The sequence below is a fragment of the Micropterus salmoides genome, unplaced genomic scaffold, assembly GCF_014851395.1.
Source record: "Micropterus salmoides isolate LMB-PRFRI ecotype aquatic unplaced genomic scaffold, ASM1485139v1 Ms_hic_scaffold_8, whole genome shotgun sequence".
NCBI classification, from domain to species: Eukaryota; Metazoa; Chordata; class Actinopteri; order Centrarchiformes; family Centrarchidae; genus Micropterus; species Micropterus salmoides.
Genome location: NW_024044570.1, coordinates 30043043 through 30060324, shown reverse-complemented (window position 1 = coordinate 30060324; position 17282 = coordinate 30043043). Strand labels below are relative to the sequence as shown.

Here is a 17282-nt window from a genome sequence, read left to right as displayed (position 1 = left end):
GAAAAATAATATATTAATTGAATGCATGAATTTTCCTGGGTCCCCAGAAAAAAAACACTTCGAAAACCAATGCTACAGACTTATTCACCTGATAGTTAATAACAGCCCATCAGAAATAGACTATGTCTAGTCTTGAATAAAAAAACCAAAACATATTTTGGGGAGTGACAGTTTGAGTTAGAAGTAAGGTGTGTTTGTGTGCAGGTCAGCTGTAATGGAAGGGGGAGGGGCAGCGGCGTCAACCTCAGCAGGAAGTTTGTTTCAGAAGCTGAGCTTGAAGAGAAGAGGAAGAAGAGACAAGAAGAATGGGAGAAAGTTAGGAAACCTGACGACCCTGAGGGTAAGAACACATACACTTACACACAGATCCAAACCTATGAAATGCATACCTGTGCAGACGCCCACATATTGTTTTTGTACTCCTCAGATGCCCCAGAGGAGGCGTATGACCCACGTTCGCTCTTTGAGCGGCTGCAGGAGCAGAAAGACAAGAAACAAGATGAATTTGAGGAGCAATTCAAATTCAGTGGGTCTTGTCTTTTTCTCTTTGTTATATCTGTCATTAGGTCTTTTACTTCCGTTTGAATTAACACTTTTCCAAGACAAAGAGCCAGTGGCTATGGGTTTTAAAGATCAACAGTCATGACAAGGCTTTGCTCAGTGCTTTTAGATGCTAAACAGATCACTCCTTTTGATAGAAAACCTTCAATACAAACGAGGGGCATGGAGTTTTAAAGATTAGGCCATTTAACAGGCAGGGAGGGTCTAATGAAGGACACTCAAGTACTGTACGTTAGTACAGTGTATTTACATTTTATGGTACTGTAAACCTCTGCTCCGCTGCATTTCATTGTACTTTTTATTCCACTACATTAATTTGACAGCAATAATTACTAGACCAGTTTACATATAAATCATATGATAAGCATAAAGTACAACAACACATTACTGTACCAACCTTTTTGGCTTGTGACCCCTTACAAAAGAGCTGTGTCTGGTTGGGGCTCTCATTTTAGATGTGTAGGAGTTGTTAGTAGTTCCCCTCTAAGCTTTTGAGGTGTTTATTTATTATTAGTTTAGCCAAAACAGAGCTGTGGCAGAACTTTGTTTTCTTCTCTTTCCCACCCCATTAATTATGTCACGACCCACCCCCATATTAATCTTCATCTTTGGAGTGGCCCAGCCACTGGGTTGGGAACCACTGACTGAACTAAAGTGCCTTACTGTATATTAAAGTTACTCAGGAGAATTTCTGATCTCTGCATACTGTGGAGCGATTTCTTCACTTGCAGATGCCCATTTGTTTGTCCCATGCACGCACATGAGGGCGCACATGCGCACACGCGGGTCTTTCACAAGTTGCCCCAATGCCCCAGTGGCGTACTAAATTGCTGGAGTACCCTTTTAAATATGTCATTGGTAATAGGCAGCAGATATTATTTTACTTATTGGTGCATTTTAAGTCTAACATTGATATATTAAACGGTCTCTGCACTGTACAGCAATATTAGTTCCGGTGTTTTGTTATGTTTAAAAGTGTTTCATATGAAGCTGTTCTGCAATTACTAATTACTTTGCCACAGCATAATCGAAAAAATTTTGAAAAACACAACAGTATCTGTTTAGAGTTTTCTTGCCAGTACTGTTGTCTGCAGACGGCAGATTTGCAGCTATGCACAGCCAAATCTAGTCTATTCTGTATGTACATTATATAATAGATTTTAGTAAAGAGATTAATTAGGAAAGAATTCAGCCCTAGCTATTTTGAGTATGTTCAAAATCATGTCAGATGTCCGCCCAACAGTACGCCAGATTTCAGGGTTTTCTTTCCAGATGAAGGTCACTTGTGTGTGGATTTAAAATAAACTGCGGTGGTTTGTTTTCTGAAAAATGCAATCACTCTCCTGCCATGTGTTGAGAGCATGTTTGTTTCCATGGTGACAGGGAACATGGTGAGAGGATTGAACGAGGATGAGTCCAGCTTCCTGGACGAGGTCTCCCGGCAACAGTGCCTGGTGGAGAAGCAACGCAGGGATGAGGAGAAACAGGAACTGCTGGAATACAGAATATCCTTTTATCACGTGTTTGTTTTATATGCAAAAGACATTTTAATTAGCCAGTATCGCTCTGTGTTTATGTTCATCTGTTGTCTTCCATTTTGGTGAGCTACAACAGATTTGTGGGTTTATAATAAGCATTTAGATGTATTTAAAGTGTCAGCAGTTGCACTTCAGTTGTCTTGTTTATTTTGTTGATTAGGAAATGAGGACTGGTGGAGACTAGTTGTGGAGTTTTAAATGGAAACCTCACGTGCTCCACAGGCAAAAAAAGAGAAAGGAATTTGGGATTGAAGCTGCTGCCATACAGTTTTAATATTCTGAAGCCGTTCCAACTTCCAGTGTCCATATGTAACACATTTCAATACACTAAATGAAAATAGAGTAGCAATTCATGTAAATGCTGAACAGATATTTACAAAAATACTCTGGCTGTCTGTGTGACCAGTATCAATACTGAATGCAAATTAGTCTGACTGCTTTGTCAGGTGCTGCAGTTTCTGGTTTACAAAACACGCCTTGCAGCCCGTACGCTGTTTTGAACCAGAAATACTCACTGCCCGCCGAGACATCAAGAGTCTTTAATACTCGAACTGAAAAAACAGTAGTATTATTAACGTCTGCATTGTGGCACTGTAGAATTTCCTCTTCCTCTGCTTTATTTGGCTAGCTGACTCATCTCTGTTATCAAAATGTAACTAACCCTATACACGTTTAGTGTTGCTGTAGTTTCTTCTTCTTACTGATAGAGGATATCAAAGGATAATTTGTGCATTATTTAAGACCCCTTTTATTTCTTATAAATTTTAAGATTGGGAATTATGGGAGATGTTGCAACTAAGACTGTGACTATCCATTGTTTTTATTTTTTAAAGATCTATTTCAGATTACTACTACTCATCAGGTTACCATACTCTAGCCGAAAAACTCATAGTATTCATTATATTGAATGAATGAAACGGACAAAAGTGAGCAAATCTTGCAAAGTTACTGTCGCATTGATTGGTAGATTGTCTGTCAGCTAGATCATTCATAAACCAATGCATCATTTTAGCACAGTGTGAGCTGGATATTTGAACCTAGTGGGAATATTAAACAAACAGTATGTAATTTCTTGCGTTAAGGGTCTCTCACATCAAAACAACAACAAAAGATGTAGGTTGGTGACATCGTGAAGTAGCATGGGATCATGGGAGTTGTTGTCTGCATTATTGAAGTAACAGTCTCAAAGATTTTCAGTACTGCAAAATATCTAACATAGGTCTAGTTGGTTTTAGTTACATATTATTCCTTTTAAATGTGGGGATAGGAAAAGCTGCATGAAGAGAGCCAGGTATCCTACAAACTACTTTCTGTAGTGATGAGTTTTTGTAATATTCTAGCAGAGCAACATTTTTCCATATAGTACTGTATATATTGTGTAGGGTTTCTCAGTAAGTGTGTCAGTATCTCAAAGATAAGTAGTGAAGTTGTTATTTTCAGCACTTTATGCTGTTGAACATTTAAAGGACATGAATGCAGCTTTGTGTTTTGGCAGGCACAGCTCCACCATACTGAAGCTCCCGCTGGGACTGCATTATGCGTGCACACACACATACACACAAGTACGTGTCCATCCTTGTTCTCCTCCTCTAGTTTGCCGTGTCTGTACTGATATCCTTGTTACTTGTTGTCTGACATATACAGATAGCGATATATCTGCAATAACTTAATATCAACCTGGCGGATTTATCAGTGTTTCTCTACCTCTACTAGCTAGCTATGTAGGAATATGGCATTCCCTTTCCTAATCCCGCCTACTGAACTCTTACTGGCCGACGGTTTCTCCAAATGAAGGAAGCAGCTGTGAGTGGGCACAATCGCTGAACAAATCTGAGATGTGGGCAGTGATTCAGAGATCTGAAACCAGCCTATCCTGTTTATTTTCAGAATTAACCTCAAATTTAAATAAAATGTTACATCGGATTAATATTGATATGATAATCAGTTGGGGAAAAATGTATGTATTTAGGACAGTCCACCTAACTTATAAACCGAACTCATGTAATCAGTGGGTGCTGTGCCTTACATCACAGTGTAAATACTGCACCTTATGAAAGTCTTGCATGTCACCAGGGCATGTTGTTGCTCTCTGTGCTTTTCAGCTGTCCCTCTCTGTCACGCCGTCTTTGTCTTTGCGGACAGACTGGTTTGTGTGCAGATGAATAAGGGAATGGGTTGTCGTGGAAACTGTATCATAGGCTGGTAACTACGGTGATGATTTAAAGCAGTTGCTGGGAACACAAAGTACACACACAGGTGCAGACCTTAGATAATGCAGTGAAAACTCAGGACTACTCGTTTCTACCTCACTTATACCTGATGCCTCAGTTTGAGTCTGCTGAGTCCTGTCCACCTGTCCCTTTTGTCTTATACCTTTTGTGCTTTGTGTTTTGTGTGTGTCTCTGTCTATTTTCCTCTTTCCCTGCATCTCGACCTGATTTCATGTCTCCTGAGCTCTGCACATGTCCTGGTCTTCTTTTAGGCTCTGTATCTGTGTCACCTCTCTCTGCCGGAGTGCTTTTCTTAGCCTTGAGAACTGTGTCACTTCTTCCAGCACACTGATGGAGAGATGTAATGGCTCCCCCTGAAGGGAGGACAGAATGCTGCTGAGCGGGACGAGTGTTTCTGTTTGCCCCTGAGCCCACTCATTGCTCACTTTCAGTGGCTCCATTATGGTTTATTTACCTTAACTCTGCACTTTCACAGCGCTCTAGTGAAGAAAGCGTCCACAGAAAGTCGCAAAGAGCCTGAAAAGAAGGCGGCACCTAAACATTCAGGGGTAGAGCAAAGGACCAGCCACCTGTCTCAGGCCCATTTGTTGGCTGGAGCTGTCAAGAGGCGCAGGTACGCAGATACGTATCCTTAAAACACTGACATATCAGTGTTTATCACCTTATAAAGTTGACATGGCGCACTTGTTAGCAAGCACTTGCCTGTTTCCACATGCAGAGGACACTGAGCAACATTTGAATTTGTTTTTTGTGTCCATCTGACAAATTGAAGTCCAATGTTCACTCTCCTTTGGTTTAGTTTTTAGTCTTCACCGACTCCTGGGGGAAATATCTTTTGTCTTTAGCTGCCAAATGCTCCACTATCTTTACCAGCTAGTTGCTAACTTGTGGTGTTCAGGTAGGGTTGCTTTATCAGAGCTTTTTCACAGAAAACAGCTGCCCGTTGAAGCCAAAAATATTGGAAGACTAGTGAACTGAAAATTAAAAAATTCTACTCAAGATTCACTTAAGGTTTTCCTGAAGCCTTCGGCTGTACCCCACCTGCAGAAAGCTTAAGGAACAGCTAAGTAAGTTGAACCTTGAGTTTACAATTTTTAACACATTATACAATATGTCAAGACTGAACCTCCATGCTCAATGAAAGCTGTGGGACATAAAACCAAAACGATGAGCAGAAAGATGCTAAAATTGCTCTGTGGAGCTCAGGGGAACTACAGAGTCAGGTGGTAACTTTCTGTAGGTCTGTCACTGCCAATGACCCCAATTGCCCTCAGTCATTTGACCCATTGCTGATATGAACATCTTGATTATAGAGAAGCTTTACATCTTCAAAATCTCTTTGTTCCGTTACCCAGCTCCTCCCAGTCGTCAGACAGCAGTAAGAAACAGAAGGTGGAAATCACAACTACAGCAACGACGACAGGAAATGGAGACAGACACACAGGTGGGCTGCAGCCTGAGGCATGTAAGGAGGACTATCTGTCTGAAGTGGACAGAAATTGAGTTGTGCACCTCTTTGACCATTCCCGGAATTGCTAAATGATAGAACTATCAGACCAGAAAAACATCAACTCACATACAGCTCACTGCTTGTGACTGAATGATGCATAGATGTCTTGAAGAGTGCTTTATTTTTATTTTTTTTGTTCCACATGCAGAGATGGAACTTCCCTTATAATTGGAAAATCTTTGCAAACTGGAAGTGTGACGTACATTCAGTGAAACCAGGTTTACTCAGATTTTAGGCTGGGTTCCCTCATAATAGAAACCTGAGAAAAGAAACTACAGAAAGCCCCAGCCTTGCTTGACCTTGTTTCACACTTGTATTACTCAGTGCTATGGTTTTCAGTAGATCCCACGGGGCAGTGGAGCTAAAGAATGGTAGTTGTCACCTGGTTAAGCATCTGTTTTTATTTTGTCCACAATTTTTTTTTATTCTGTGCAGATGACATGTTTCATATTTCAACAGCAACTGCTGTAACGCCTCAGTTCAGGATTCATTGTCACTTTGACAGCAGTAGGACAGTTATTACAGCAGTTTAAAAATGCATTCATTGATTTTTTTTATTTCCACTTGGGAGCAACAGAGCCATTATTATTATTATGTTATATTATTTACATTATAAAGTTGGTATTGCATATTAGCAAACATTTCTCCATTTACATATCCAGCAAACATGGCACAGCATTAGCATTCATTTGTGTTCACTCTCCTTTTAGTTAATTGTTTTAGCTAATAACTGGTTCCATAGAGCTGAGGGGAACTGCAGTTTTTGGTGAAGTCTACTAGTTGATGTATGTCTGTAGGCGTTTCAAGTCAGTGGGATTGCTCACTAACTTTAAAACTAGTTAAATCCATTCCTCATGTATACATGTATCCCATGTAAACGTTTTATTTATTTACAGTGACAGGCACTTCTCTGTGCTTATACAGTGCATGCAAATGTTTTTACAAAACTAATGACCCCATATGCCAAAGGTTTTTAACCGCCTTCCACTGAAATTCTACATTCTCTTCTAAATAATTGAAAATAGCCTATTTAGATAGTAAATAGTTTATTTTAAAATTTTCTTGGTTCTCGGTTACGTAATTAATTTGTTTCCTAAATTTCATCTGACTTGTTTTTAAAACGAACGCGATCCGGGGATGTCTGCATGTACAAGCTCTGAATCTGACTGTAGGTTGTGCTGTTCAGAACAGGAGAATGGTGCAGGAGGAGGAGCAGGGCGAGCTGAAGATCAACAAACAGCCCCCGGCCTGACGGCGAAGACCCCCTCTGCTTCCCTGAGCACCGGTCAAGGTGTGTTACACCTGCCGTCAGCGGCCGTGTGCGTCGGCGTTTTACCAGGACTCTGCGTTTATTCCGGCAGCAGCGACTCTGACAGCAGCTCGGACAGCGAAGGTAGCGTGGACGCAATCATGTTGCCGTACCCCCGGCACAGCAGGGCCTACAGATAGACACACATCAGCATCCACACACACACACACACACACACACACACAACCGTAAGTATGTTAAACAGTCGTAAAAGGTAACCTCACACAAGGTATGCACACACACAGACGGATTAAAGGTCATACATACACACAGTGATATATGTTAGTCATACACTCAAACATTTTCAGTATTCCTGTCGTTTTCACAGCTGTGAGTTGAACTGTTGCTCTTTGTCATCAAAGTTCAGCCCAGTAATGTAACCCTAATAATACGTAACATGAGGACCAATTTAAACTCTATTCTGAACTAAATCTGTGTATCTATTTGTGATTTTTTTTTGCTATTATCAAACATGACACCTCCACCCTTCCTTCCCTCAATCAAATCTCACGCAGTTTAAGCCGAGCAACCAATCCCGCACTGCCTACCCCGACGACATCCTGCCCCCCCCTACACCCCCCCTCCCAACCCAAGCCACAGTGACTGCAAGCTGTGCTGTTGGCTGAGGGAACAGTGATTGACAGCTGTGGAGCAAGGAAGAGACTGCTTTAGACCGTGTCACATGACTCACACCTTTTAGCAGCAGAGGAGAGAGAGCCGGGGCAGGACACGCTTCTCTTTCTCTCTCTCTCTTTGTGTTATATGCATAGCCTGAATGGTTTGAAAAGTTGTTTTTATTTGTGTGATGTAATGTATTTTCTCATCAGTAGTTTGTCTCAAAAGTCACACCGTGCCCGACTGTTTGCTGCTGTCTCAGGCGCTGGAGTTTTGTTTAGTTGGTCAAAGTATGAGCAGAGAGAAATAAAGCGCTTTCCCTTGTACTGTGTGTTTACTCTGTATGTGTGTGTGCGTGTGACAGAGCTAGTATATTTGCAGGATTCTGAGATTTAAAAAAAAAATTAATTTGGATATCAAACTCCAATTATGAATTAAAAATAATACTGCATTAACACACCACTTCCTTAGGTCAGTGGTTCTCAAGTGTTTTATCTTGTGTGATGTCTACATTTGACCACTCTTCACAGGTGTGGCATATGGGCATGAATTATGAAGAATGGATAAGGTAAATACTTTAACAGCTTATACAGTAAAATAGCAGCTATAGTAGTAATGGGTAATGTAGCCTTGTGCCGCTAACCTTAAGCAGAGATGAGGAGGGGGTGACGGAGCTTATTTTTACATTTTCACATTTTAGTCTTCAGACACAATAAAGCAATCAGATTTCACACGTCATCCTCTGGAGCCACACAAGACTTTATCCAACTTGATATGTGAAATCGGCAGAGTCACTGATGCTGCAACACCTCTGATGACAAATTATTCTTGGTGCTTTCCCTCAGATAGCCTCTTTTCCAAAGACAGTCCAAAAGTTACAAAATGTTAGAGGCTGATGGGAATGTTATTGGTTTGGTAGGCATTGGGTTGTAAACCGCAGTGCTGAATACATTAGAATGATGGCCTGATGATGGCACTAAATGAAAAGGCAGAGGATCATCTCAGTTATTTCAGTTTATCCTAAAATACATTACTGGATTCTCAGAACTGAATAATCTAATTTGTCCTAAAGTAAGAAGTCAAAATAATGTAATATCCTACAGCTCAGACCAAAATATGAAACTGTTATAGCGCCACTGTCTTGGGGATCTGTGCCACTTTGCTTCCAGCGCATAGAGGAGAAGGAAAAAATTAAGAAGCCCAGCGCAGTACTGAGGTACAAAATACATCAGACAAAACCTTTCTTTAAAAGTTTTTTGAACAGCTGTGAAAGATAAAGAAGATGAGTACTCGGTACTGAAAAAAAACAACAACTTGCTTTTGCTTTGACTTCGTGAAGACCTGGGTGGCCACAGTTTGTTTGGTGTGTAGAAAAGCTGACATGTAGCTTGGAACCAGACCTATAGGGGCCATACTTAAAAAAACAAACAAAACATTTTATTGGTGTATTTCACATACATTTTAACCTCAACATTGAATTGTCTTACAATTGTGCATGTAGCATTGGAGTCATTAGGGAGTTAAGGTAATAGACACAGATTTGATATCTAAATAAAATAATAAATAGAAGAAAGAACTGTCTTAATAACTAAAACATAAAAAGACATAAGAAACTAAATAAAAATCCTGAGTTGACCAAAGGACCCCGCTAGTATCCAATACTTATGCATTTGTCTCATAACAGTTCAAAATAGCACTGTAGCAGCAAGACAGAGGGTCAGTGACCTTTGGGGAGGTGTTCTACGGGGAGAGCGGTGATTGGTGGTTATGTAGGTTGAAGGGACTGAACCCTTCTATAGAATTTGACCTCTAACCCCTTGTTTTGTTACCTCAAGATAGTACCGTACCCTTATATGGGTTTGAGCTTTTACTTTGCAGACTCAAACCCTTCTATGGTACCTAACAGATACCTAAGCTGTGTTTGATGTACAGAGAGACAGAGGGGTCATCGGGCTGGGTCACTCTCCAAGCTGCTGCAGAGCTTGTAATTGATGCTGAACTGTTTGATTTAATAAACTTTTATGATCAAGAACAGTGTCAAGCGGGTTTCCTCTCAACACATCATCGCAGCATTATTGTTCAGACACCACACCCCCCTCCCCTTAAAACCTCTTGTCTTTATCTTCCCCCATTACTCTGACACTTACCTCTTATTCTCCCACCCTGCTCAAACTCTTTTGTTCAATTGGAGTATCCACAACCCCAGACCTGAGGCTACAGATGTCAGTCCAGAAAGATTGGACCTTGGGGCATAGAACAAAACTACGAATGAGGTTTGCCACTGAAGTTTGACATTTATCACACATAGGTGACACCTCTGGGTACATGTCATGCATCTTCTCCTCAGAGTAATGGACCCTATGTCTTAATTTTAAATTGGATGAGAAAATGTCTTGCATTATTCGAACAGGTATGTATATTTTTAAGCCTCTCTTCCTCTAGGTCATCTGGAATTGAATCCCCTAATTCATCTTCCTACTTGAACCTGCAAGTTTCCAAGGAACAGGAACTTGATTGAAATTGAATTGAAAATAGAGTATTGTAGATGTGGGATATGAACTTATTTTCCTGTGGTGACACTTTCAGACAGAATGTGCTTCTGTCTTAAACTCTTAAATGTCTCCTTATGTAATCCTTAATTTGAACATAGCAGAAGAAGTTGTTATTCTCCAGTCTATATTTCCCCTGTAGGTGTGTGAAGGAAGCTCTATATATACACACTGTAAGTCTTCAATTCAATGCATGCTGCTCCACATAGACAAGACTCCATCCATGTAAGTGGGGGTAACGGTGTGTTTCTTGGTAATGGGTAGTACAAGGAATATGGGTTTAGGTTTAAAATGAGACTTGATTTGTTTCCCAGATTGAATCAGGCCACAGAAGAAGGTTGTTATTTTATAACAGCTGATTAGTCTTAGTAGGGGCTAGTAGGGTTGCACCTGTGGAGTATGGGTAACCGTTCTCCTGCTCCATCTTTAGCCAGTTAGGTGATGGTGCTGAGGTCACAGGCCATAAAATGAGTGTGTGAAATTGGACTAGATCACAACTAATTTGGGTAATTGGATTCTGGGATGTGTATTCAGTTCTCATTAAAACCTTGGCAGGAAAGTTACAAGCAGTGCAGTGTTTGTAATTCTCTTTAGTGGATAACTTGTCTGTGTAAGAGTGCTCAAGGTACGGCAGTGACTCAAAGCCTTTGTAAACAGAGTCATGATGAGAATGAAGGATAATTTTATCTTGTCTTCATGGCCGGTAACAAGCATTTCGGTTAGTCTGGGGCCAGTTCGCTGACATCCTCAAGGCAGCCATGGGTTTCTCTGTGTAACCGACAGATAAGGCTCAGTGATGTGGCTGTGAAGAGTTACCATGACAACAAATAATATAAACCAACATACTGCCCAAAAAGGTTGAAGGATGGAAGTGTGATGTGAAATCTGAACAGATTTTTAATGAACCATTTCTTTTTCTTCGCCACCTTTAAGAGTTTTGGGATGCCACATATTGTGTAAGCTCAATTAACGCCATTGCAGCAGGCTGTAATTCGTTATCTCTTCAGTCCGAGCAAAAACAACAAAAAAATCTAAGCTGTCATGTGGAGTAAAACCTAAATCTGGTTACGTTTCTCTTTTGCATCTCCTTATAGTCATTTTGTAGTTGTTTTGCGTCTCTTTGTAGTCAGTTTACGTCTCTTAATAGTTGTTTTACGTCTCTATGTTGTCGTTTTGCATTACTTTGTGCTGCTCTTATATTCACAGAGAAAGAAGACATGATATTTCCTTCAGTTTATTAACCTGAGTGTGGACATAGACACAATTTTATAAAATCAATAACACATTTAGTACAAAGATGCACAGCAATACACATAGTAGTAGTTTAAGTACACAATTCAGCACTGCATAAAAAGTACATTAAAAACATGTCAGAAACATGGGCTCATCAGAACATAAACAGTTTCATATAAATATACATTCGATATATGCATATCAGAAACTCTTCTGCTTCCACTTGTTAACACTTAACTGCCTTCTCTGACACTTTCTGTGCCACGCAGCTTCCTTATATTTCCTCAGAATCTCTTTAAAATATTTACAAAATCTGATAAAGACATAATTTAAGAAAAAAAAAATCATGCATTTGTGATCACGGGCATCAGTTTGTAAACAGTGAGTAGATATAGGCAACATGCAGGATGAACCGATGTCATAAGAAATCAAAGCATTTTGCGAAAGCCAGCAAAATGGCCCCAGATATAACCCAATGAGTTCACACAGTATCCCACATCTATCCTGTGTTAGTGCTACAGCTGCCACTTTGGCCTCATCCTACTCAGATTCTGTCCTCTAGAATCAAATAAGCATAGCGGAACATTAAAACCTGCCTTGCAGATGACTGGCGATCAAACCTTCGAAATTAAATCCGCCCCCCGACGTCAGAGTTGATGCAATTGTGCTCTGTCCTGTCCACTACATGTGAGCACGCATTCAAAAACAGTCTTCATCTGATCTGCTACCTGAAAAGGATCCATACAACAACCGGAGGGGATTCAACCACTGATATACTTCAGCATAGAAAGGACTTTACACCAAGGAGTTGTACGTATCACACGGTATCAATCACAAGACACACACATGCAAAAAGCAAAAATACCTATATCCTAATGAATCAAGATATTTTTCATTTCTCTAAAAAAAGAGGGGGGCAGTGTTTTACCTGCATATTCATATCATTTGGAGACACCCGCCATCACTGTAGACATGGAAGGTCCTTTACACATTATCAACACAGTTCTGTGAGCTGGAAAGCTTAGAGAATACCACTTCTGTTGGATTCATCCTGGATATTGACCAAACATTCATTAACCAGTAAAAGCATTGCAGATATAATGGCAGGAATGTCTTCAATGTTAAGATTTTTTTTGTCCACAAGTAGGTTTTTTTCACAGCTGATAGACACTTTCATTCTGTATTGTTTGCCGTTAACAAGAGAGAGGTTCTGTTGAGCTATTGTACAGCATGTTGGCTCTTCGGGGGTGTCTCACTCCGGTGCCTGGTTGCTGGGCGGTAGATTCCGCTGTTTAAAGTACTGGGTGACCTGCTGAGGCAGCTCGGCCAGGACTGACTTGGCGAGGGTCTCCTTGGGTGCCTGAGAGAAAAAGGAGCAAGAGAGCACATTAACAAAAGAAAAACACTGAAGAAAATGAAAGCTAAAAACGTTAGTACTGTAATACCAGTGAAAGTGGTCTCTTTGTTGTTTGTGTACTGTTGGTCTTTTTTTCTGGCCCCTAATATCCATTGAAGGGAACACATAAAGATGTACCATGATGATGTCTTGTACCAAAACAAAGATGCACCGCAAATATTAGTCAAAATAGTTCATTTTGATGCAATTAAGATTTGGGCATTTTATTTGGTATTATTTTAAAATACAGTTTTGATGAATTTTTGCCCATCCCTGCCTCGGGTGATAGGAACACATGTAGTGACATCATTGGTTGTTGATTCCAGTCGCAAATAATTAGAAAATATAAAATCAAATACAAATAAATAAAATCTAAAGACTTAACATTAGAACTGTTACATATCACACACTACATGACCGTGTCTGCTGACTGTAAGTGTCAATCGACCTAGCCCGGTTCAGCTTGGTCTGATCAGTCGCGCCCTATAGTGTACTTCCAACCCTGTGGCAGCAGTTTGTGTTTCCTTTTTCAACATGACAATGCTCCCGTGCACAAAGGCAAAGCCAGGTCCATTAAGATTTAGGTTTCCCAATTTGGTGCGGAAGAATTTGACTGAGCTACACAGAGCCCTGACCCCAACCTCATCCAACTATTTTGGGATGAATTGTAATATAAACTGTGGCCAGCTCACTGGTCGACCTCAGCCTGCAGCCAGGACTCAGCCAGAAATCGGGTGTGAAGTTTGAAACCTGAGGAGCAGCATATTAATGCCCATGGCTTTGGAATGAGATGTTCAACAGTCACATAGGGGTGTAACGTTCAAGTGTCTACCTACTTTTGGCCATTCAGTGGCTTTCCCACATGCCAAGGCTAACACTGAACAAATCAAAACCAGGCAGAGTCTAGTTCATGAAAGAAAATATATCCTCATTTTCCACACTGCTACATCCTCTAAAGTGTCGACAGCATTGAATATTGACAACCTAGTCAAATTGTTTCTGTGCAGCAGTGGTCTGGTTCTATTGTTTGACATGGATTTTATGGCCAGTCTGACAGTTTCCATTTTTTCACTAAAAAAAGTTGCAAACTCAATAGACTTTTTGAGAGATCGGAGGTCCAGGGCTAATTATGTTGGAGGACTTGTTAGCTTCTCACGAGTGGTAAATAAGGCATGAGAATTGTTGATATTCCTGTTGATGATGTTGGCTTTTCTGCCCTTACTTCTCTCAAAACTGTAAATACAAAACGTCTCGGGTTACGTATGTAACCCTGGTTCCCCGAGAAGGGGAACGAGAGACTGCGTCGGTTACGACACTATGGGAACGCCTCTAGGCGAAGCAGGTCTGAACGTGAATGAAATCACTCCAATCCTATTGGCTTGTTGCTAGAACGGTAAGGTGTGACGGAATAACCGGAGGAGTATAAAGCACACCTGTACACACTCATCATTAGCTTAAACTATGAAGCAGGCGCTTCAGGCGGGGAGAGAGGTGCGGCGGGCCGATGCAGTCTCTCGTTCCCCTTCTCGGGGAACCAGGGTTACATACGTAACCCGAGACGTTCCCCTTCGAGGGAACTCGAACTGCGTCGGTTACGACACTATGGGAACGAGATACCCAGTAAACCGTGCCGAAAACCCCGCCTGCCCCTGTGTGCAATAAAGTGGCAAGACTAAGAGGAGAGCGCACGAGTGCCCGGTGCCGAAGGAAGGTCAAGACTGTAAAACCGAATGAATGTGTGCGGAGTGGCCCAGCCAGCCGCTAAACAACATCCTGCAAGAGGCCCCGGAAAGGAGGGCTCGAGAGGCCGCCTTGCCTCTGGTAGAATGAGCCCTCACAGCCACAGGTGAAGGCAAACCGCGCACCTGATAGGCCAGGGAAATAGTCTGAACAATCCAGTTGCTAATAGTATGTTTGGATGCAGGGAGCCCGGCCCTGGGAGACCCAAAACACACTAGCAGCTGGTCAGCCTTCCTCCAACGGGAGGACCTCAGAGTGTAAATACTCAGTGCTCTGACAGGGCAGAGCAGATGAAGTCTCCCGTCCTCCGCCGTCACATGAGGTGGAGGATGAAATGCCTGCAGCACTGTGGACCCTGCCGCACAAGAAGGCACTTTAGGGATGTATCCTGAACGAGGGTGCAGGATAGCCCTAATATTCCCCGGGGCAAACTCCAGGCTTTGCAGGGAACAGAAAGCGCTTGGAGATCCCCCACCCTCCTCAGAGAGGTGATATCAAGGAGAAAGGCCATCTTGAGGGTCAAGTGCTTAGCCTCAGCTGACTCCAGGGGTTTGAAGGGGGCCTCAGCCAACGCCCCAAGAACCACTGCCAGATCCCAAGTGGGAACCTTGGACCGAGTCGCAGGTCTCATCCTCCGGGCACCACGGAGGAAACGTACAACCAAGGGAAGTTTCCCCAAGGACCCCTCCCTCAGAGGGGTGTGGAAAATAGCTGCCACGTACACCTTGAGGGTGGAAGGGGAAAGACCAGCAGAGAACCGGTCCTGGAGGAACTCAAGTACCTGAACCACCGGGCAGGTAACAGGGTCCACCGACCGCTCCCTACACCAAGTGGAGAAAACACTCCACTTCAGGCCGTACATCCTCCGTGTGGATGGGGCCCTGGAGCTCAGGAGGGTCTCGACTGCTCCGGCTGTTAGACCCGCCTCTAGGTACTGTGCCCCCTCAGGGGCCAGACCCACAGTCGCCATATGGCGGGGCAAGGGTGAAGAACCCGGCCCTGCGCCTGGGACAGCAGGTCTCTCCTCAGAGGGGCCCGCCACGGCGGGCCGTCCAGGAGCGACATGATGTCCGAGAACCACACCCGGGTTGGCCAGAACGGGGCTACGAGCAGTAGGCCGACATTGTCCTGGCGGACCCGCTCCAGAACCCCGGGAGCAGAGCGACTGGGGGAAAAGCGTACAGACGTAGTCTATGGGGCCGAACTCTTCGCACAAGAGCTCCACCACTTCGGGGTGAAGTCTCCATTCCCCGGGCCTCAGCCCCTGCCTCAACAGCAGGTCTGCTCCCTGATTCTGCGTCCCGGGGAGATACATCGTCCTGAGCGATAGTAACCTCTGCTGGGACCACAGGAGGATCTGACGCGCCAGTCTGTCCAGAGGGCGCGAGCGCAGACCGCCCTGGTGAATCAGATAGGCCACCACCGCTGTGTTGTTCTCCTCAGAACGAACCAGGACGTGGTGGCCTTGGAGATCGGGCAGGAAACTCCTTAGAGCCTGGAACACCGCCAACATCTCGAGACAGTTGATATGCCACTCGGATCGATGCACCTGCCAGGATCCCCTTGCAAAGCGGCCGTCCATGACCGCGCCCCAGCCCGTGAGGGAGGCGTCTGTCGAAATAACCAGCCGGCGACAAGACCCTCCCAGCACGGGCCCCTGGGACAGGAACCAAGTTTCCTTCCAAACTGATAGGGAACGAAGACACTTGCGCGTAACCCAAATCAGACGGAGAGGATTTCCCCTCGGGGAAAAACCCTTGTTCCTTAGCCACCACTGCAGGGGTCTCATGTGCAGCAGTCCAGATGGTATTACGCTGGACGCAGCCGCCAGGAGACCCAACACTCGTTGAAAGTGTTTCATAGTGATGGCGTGGCCTAACTTCACCCCTTTCACGGCAGCCAATATGGTGTCGACACGTGCCGGAGACAATTGTGCCCGCATCGTTGTCGAATCCCATGCAACCCCTAGGAACGTAGCCCGTTGGGTGGGCGCCAGCACGCTCTTCTTTGCGTTGAGCCTCAGCCCTAAACGCCGCAGACGAGCCAGAACGACATCTCAGTGCTGCATCCATCACTTGGTGAATGTGCAAGGGGAAAGTGCCAGGCCGAATGGAAGAACCCGATACTGGTAAGCCACACCCCCGAAGGCAAACCTCAGGAACTTCCTGTGAGAAGGACGGATGGAGACCTGGAAATAGGCGTCCTTTAGATCTATCGTGACAAACCAATCCTCAGATTGGATGTGCGTCACGATGGCGGGGATGATGAGCATCTTGAACCTGAATCTCCTCAGAGACCGGTTAGAACCCGCAGATCCAAAATAGGGCACGCAGCCCTCCGTCCTTCTTGGAGACTATGAAGTACCGGCTGTAGAACCGGTGTCTCTGTCTGGGGGGGAGACACGTTCCACGGCCCCTTTCCTCAGCAGAGTACGAACTTCCTGTCCCAACACCGGACCTTGCTCCGGGCGGACCACAGTCCAAACAACCCCCTCTCTTCTGTTGAATTTGGAGGGCGGGTTTTGAACTGTAGTCGATACCCATCTATGGCAGTGCGCAGGACCCACGGAGAAATGTTCGTCAGGCTCCGCCAAGCCTCTG

General features: G+C 43.6%; 1 protein-coding gene across 1 annotated transcript; it reads left to right on the top strand.

The window, feature by feature from the left end:
- Positions 1-204: 204 nt before the first annotated feature.
- Positions 205-8090, top strand: LOC119894113 (PSME3-interacting protein-like). Its single transcript, XM_038706650.1, is given in 8 exon segments — positions 205-227; positions 230-340; positions 428-526; positions 1945-2066; positions 4804-4943; positions 5686-5774; positions 7027-7233; positions 7665-8090. Coding segments are annotated over 8 exon segments (786 nt in total). The 5' UTR covers positions 205-214; the 3' UTR covers positions 7670-8090.
- The last annotated feature ends 9192 nt before the right edge of the window (positions 8091-17282 follow it).